Source organism: Ziziphus jujuba, chromosome 7 (assembly GCF_031755915.1).
Source record: "Ziziphus jujuba cultivar Dongzao chromosome 7, ASM3175591v1".
NCBI classification, from domain to species: Eukaryota; Viridiplantae; Streptophyta; class Magnoliopsida; order Rosales; family Rhamnaceae; genus Ziziphus; species Ziziphus jujuba.
The window spans coordinates 11,582,058-11,586,392 of record NC_083385.1 but is presented as its reverse complement, the minus strand read 5'-3'; the positions used below and the strand labels follow the sequence as shown (position 1 = coordinate 11,586,392).

Here is a 4,335-nt window from a genome sequence, read left to right as displayed (position 1 = left end):
ATCATTAAAGATGATTTTAATAGGCTTTTGTATCTAAATTTCTATTTTATGGGAACTTTATCTTCACCATTTTTTTAATTATTTAATTCTTAATAAAATTTGTATTACAAACATACATTAATTAATAACATTTATATAAAAATACTAGTAATTAAAATGTTTAGTTTTTCACCTAGTTTTAGCAACGGATAAAGTTGGGCGGCCCTGGATATTATTTTTATGATAACAAATGTTTGTATAATTTTCTTAAAAGTGTGTAAAAGAAGTCAATGTTGTATTATCCATTTATTTATTTTATATTATACTTATGCTGTATTAAGCGCCCGGAGAAACGACACCGTCTGGTTCCCAAGGAACTGCGTAGGCAGTGGAGAAATTTTGTTTATAAATTAGTCGCTGAAAGTGTTGGTGCGAGTTTGGGTTGGAAGATGGCTTTGGATGCCGTTGAATCTCCGTCTTCTCCCTCTCCGTCTCTTTCCAATTTCAGGTCGTATATGCATATATATATATATATATATATATTAATTTTTCCGAATATTGTTTCATCGAAACCCCTTATATCATATGATCTAATCTAATTAATTGTTTCTCCGTTTTCTAATTAATTTGTGCAGTCAACAGCGCCATTTTTATCTTGCAGTTGATAGGCTTCAATTCAAAATGGTGGCTTTGCCTTCAAACCCTTGTATTATTTGTATTTTATTTTTAACATTTATATAATTAATTTGTTATTTTATTTTATTTTTCCCAATTTAAAATTAAAATTTCAAAATGAGGAAGCAATTCGATTGTGTTTGAATTTTGATACAGGCGACTTTGGTGGACTTGCTTGGTATGGCGGGACGCCGATCGTGTCTGCCTTTGGTAGTCAGCTGCAGCTCACGTGACGAGCTCGATGCTGTCTGTTCGGCCGTCTCCAATCTCCCCTTTATCTCTCTGACCCCTTTGGTATTTTCTGTTTTTTTGGTTCGTTAATTTCTTGAATCCCAGTTGTGATTTGATGTAGATAATGTTGTAAATGATGTTAGAATTGTAATTTGGGAGTTGAGTTTGGTTGTTTGTAGTGAATAATGTTATATAAATATATAGATATATATATATACATATACATTTGTATACATATGTATGTGTGTGTGTGTGTGTGTGTGTTTGAGTGATGGATACATTTTTGTAAGGAGCACTTATTACGAATCCTTTTAAATTTCGTTCAATGGTCAAAATTTTAATATTTCTGGAAATGGCCAAACAGTTTAGCACCCAATGGTGGGTATAAAACACACTGCCAATGGATACTTTCTGAGTTTATCAATGGGAAAGGCAGCATAATAGAGCTTCTGTTATCTTCCCAGCAAATTTTGTAGTTTTGGACTTCTCAGCATTTGAAATTTGAGTTTTTTGTTGTGTTAATACTGTTATATATATGATGATTATATAAGTTTTCCTTTATAACAATAATTTTTACCTTTATTTGATTTATAAAATTGAAGTTACTATCCTAAATTTCAGTTTTTAATAAGGTTTTTGGCCTTCGGTTTTGCTATGGAATTTGTTGTAAGTTTACCATTGTGACCTTGTCGCAAACATGACAGACTACTAGAGCTTATGATTAAAGACCTTGAAACATGCAAGTTTTTTATTTGCTAGTGCTTTTTATTGTTTGCTAATACAACAAACTTTTAATTTCTTGTATGCCAGTACAGTGACCTAGCTGAAATAGACCGTAGTTTAATCTTAGAGAAATTTCGGCAAGCAACAGTGAGATGGAACCAAAAAGTTAATGCCCAGTCAGAAGAGGATGGTGATGCGGGGGAAGATGAAACAAAATCACAAATGATAGTTGTAACAGATGCATGCCTTCCACTTCTTTCTTCAGGGGAGTCACATATTGCTGCCCGTGTTCTAATAAATTACGAGCTACCAGCAAAGAAGGTAGAATTCCATGTTTTCCTTTCTTAGAACTTGAGATGTACTACAATTGCATGCATTTATGTGTACAGATGGTTTTACTCATTTCCATTTTATTCATTTAAAGGTCACTGATAATCTCAAACTCTGTAGTAGAATCAGCATACTCTTCCCTGCATATGTTCAATTGTTGAATTCTTACATGGTGTGATCTTGCTTAAAGGTGAAATTTGGAAGATGTTTGGGTTTCATTTTATTCTTCTCTCTTTTTTTATTTTATTTTATTTTATTTATTTATTTATTTTTTCACATATGCTGAACAAGAAGCCTAATACCTTTTACTTCTCCCAGAACTGAAAAAATGTTAACAAAGACGTTCTTTCATAGTTTTCAATCTTCATAGGCTAGGGTTGCACTCTTTTGCTAGTTCAGAAATTGCTTCTGTGAATGCTTGATTCATACTTCTCCCAGAACTGAAAAAATGTTAACAAAGATGTTCTTTCATAGTTTTCAATCTTCATAGGCTAGGGTTGCACTCTTTTGCTAGTTCAGAAATTGCTTCTGTGAATGCTTGATTCATTTACTTAGTTAATCCATCTGGGACGTAGAGCCTTTTAAGACTGCGTTTAATGTGTGCCTCAGAAAGTCTTGCAGGGCGTTCAGGAGCCTAATTTTAACCATTATTTACTTTGTATCCACTTTTAGAATGTGCTGCTGGAGTTATCGTATGAAAGAAAACCATAACACTTTTTGTTGCCCCTAAACTTTGCTTTCCACTTGTACAACAATTTGTTTCTATCTTAAGATTTTCCCTTCTTTTTGACCTTGCTTCTTCTATGTACTATCTTCAAGTTTGTTGAAGACTGTTAATTCTATAGTCTGAAAATTGCTTTCGTCCCTTCACATGTTATATTGGCTATCTTTGTTTGCACTTTACACATTAATGGCTTACCAATGGTTACTCTTATGGCCTGTCCTTGTTTCTTTCCACTTTATTGTTCACAGGAAACGTATCTGAGGCGCATGACAACTTGTTTGGCCACAGGTTCTCTCCAACGCTGTAATACATTTGTAAGTTGTGTAGTATGGGATTCTGCATTATCGTTTGTAATAACTTTCTATGATTATGTGTAGATGGCATTGTAATCAATATGGTTGTTGGAGGGGAGGTGGTAACTCTCAAGAGCATTGAAGAAAGTAGCAGCCTGGTTATAGCTGAGATGCCCATAGATGTGAGTTCATTGCTTTACAAAGTGTATATTTTTTATGGTTCTAGTGTAACATGTTAACGTGGCATTTTGTGACTACAAAATTCGAACCTTCACCAATAAGATAACCCCTTGAGTGAGGACTGAGGAGTTGATCCTCTTGTCCAAATAAAAATTACTCTTGCCTTCTGAACTTACCCTGCTCCCTGCTTCCCGAACCTCTGCTAAAGGAAAAACCAAGGTTAAAATATAACCACACAGATATGACATTTTACTCAATGCTTGGTCCTTTACTTTAGTTGCCTACTAACTTATTAGGCATTCACTCTCAAAGACACTTTTCAATAAAAAAAACTAATAATAAAAAATAAAATAAAAATGAGATGTGGCTTAATCATATGCAGATTTACGAGATGCTGTGAAGAACTTGAAAAACCTGAAGATGTTGAGAAGACCAAGACCCGATCCTCCTCATACTTGCTTTGATAATTGAAGCAGTTCCACCTAATTTAGATGCCCACTGAATAGTTGCAGCAGCATAAGATTCAGTTTCTGTCTGACTTGCGCGAGTTTTTGTAATGGTTAGATGCAGATATTTGTTGTATTTCTTACTTCATAATGCTAGGTATCCCTTGTGTTTCTGGAAAACCTATTATATAGACGAAAAGATAAAACTTGTTTAGGAAAGCTTCATTTTGGTTTAAGGATTGGTGGGACTTGTACGGCATGGTTAATAGATGAGCTTCAAGTGAAGAAATTTACAAATACTGGACGATATCAGCATATAGCATAATATGGAAATGTCTCAGGAGGATCTAAATCTTAATTTCTGATGTAATTCATTACAGGAGGATAACAACTCTAAAACTCGAATTGTTTCGCAATATCCTGGGAACCAATTCTTGGCAGAAGTCAAAATGTGCATGGGGATATTTTTATGCACTTTGCTTGCTTCAAAATTGATGTCCAATTAGTGATCTCTTCATTCGTCTAGAGGATCTCTCTCATCCCTACCTATATTTTTCCACCTTGTGATAGAGCAATAAATTATTTTATAATTTATATATATATATATATATATATATATATATAAGGGAAAAAGAAGTATATTTGAAAAAATTTATATATTCATTAATTTGCACGCAATTCGCTAATGGGATTGACAAAAGCCATAAAGGGATTGGACATACGAAGAATTATATTGGGAAAGGGACGAGGATGA

The 4,335-nt window shown here is 33.7% G+C and overlaps 1 protein-coding gene across 3 annotated transcripts; it reads left to right on the top strand.

Annotated features, from left to right (window-relative positions):
• The first annotated feature begins 324 nt into the window (after nt 1–324).
• On the top strand, nt 325–4,055 carry LOC107424767 (uncharacterized). 3 transcript variants are annotated; one of them, XM_048479841.2, is made up of 7 exons: nt 325–487; nt 615–685; nt 811–966; nt 1,696–1,929; nt 2,911–2,950; nt 3,040–3,137; nt 3,518–4,055. In XM_048479841.2, the coding sequence occupies exons 1-7, from the start codon at nt 439–441 to the stop codon at nt 3,533–3,535; spliced, it is 666 nt and encodes a 221-aa protein (XP_048335798.1). In that variant the 5' UTR covers nt 325–438; the 3' UTR covers nt 3,536–4,055. The 3 variants fall into 3 exon arrangements, with proteins under 3 accessions (XP_048335798.1, XP_048335796.1, XP_048335797.1); XM_048479839.2 differs by having other exon boundaries at nt 328–487; nt 615–663; XM_048479840.2 differs by having other exon boundaries at nt 333–487; nt 615–663; nt 811–948.
• The last annotated feature ends 280 nt before the right edge of the window (nt 4,056–4,335 follow it).

Coding starts and splice junctions, on each gene's coding strand:
- LOC107424767 (XM_048479841.2), top strand. CDS start 439: ATGCCGTTGAATCTCCGTCTTCTCCCTCTCCGTCTCTTTCCAATTTCA. Junction 686..810: donor GGCTTTGCCTTCAAACCCTT/GTATTATTTGTA, acceptor ATTTTGATACAG/GCGACTTTGGTGGACTTGCT. Junction 1,930..2,910: donor ACGAGCTACCAGCAAAGAAG/GTAGAATTCCAT, acceptor TATTGTTCACAG/GAAACGTATCTGAGGCGCAT.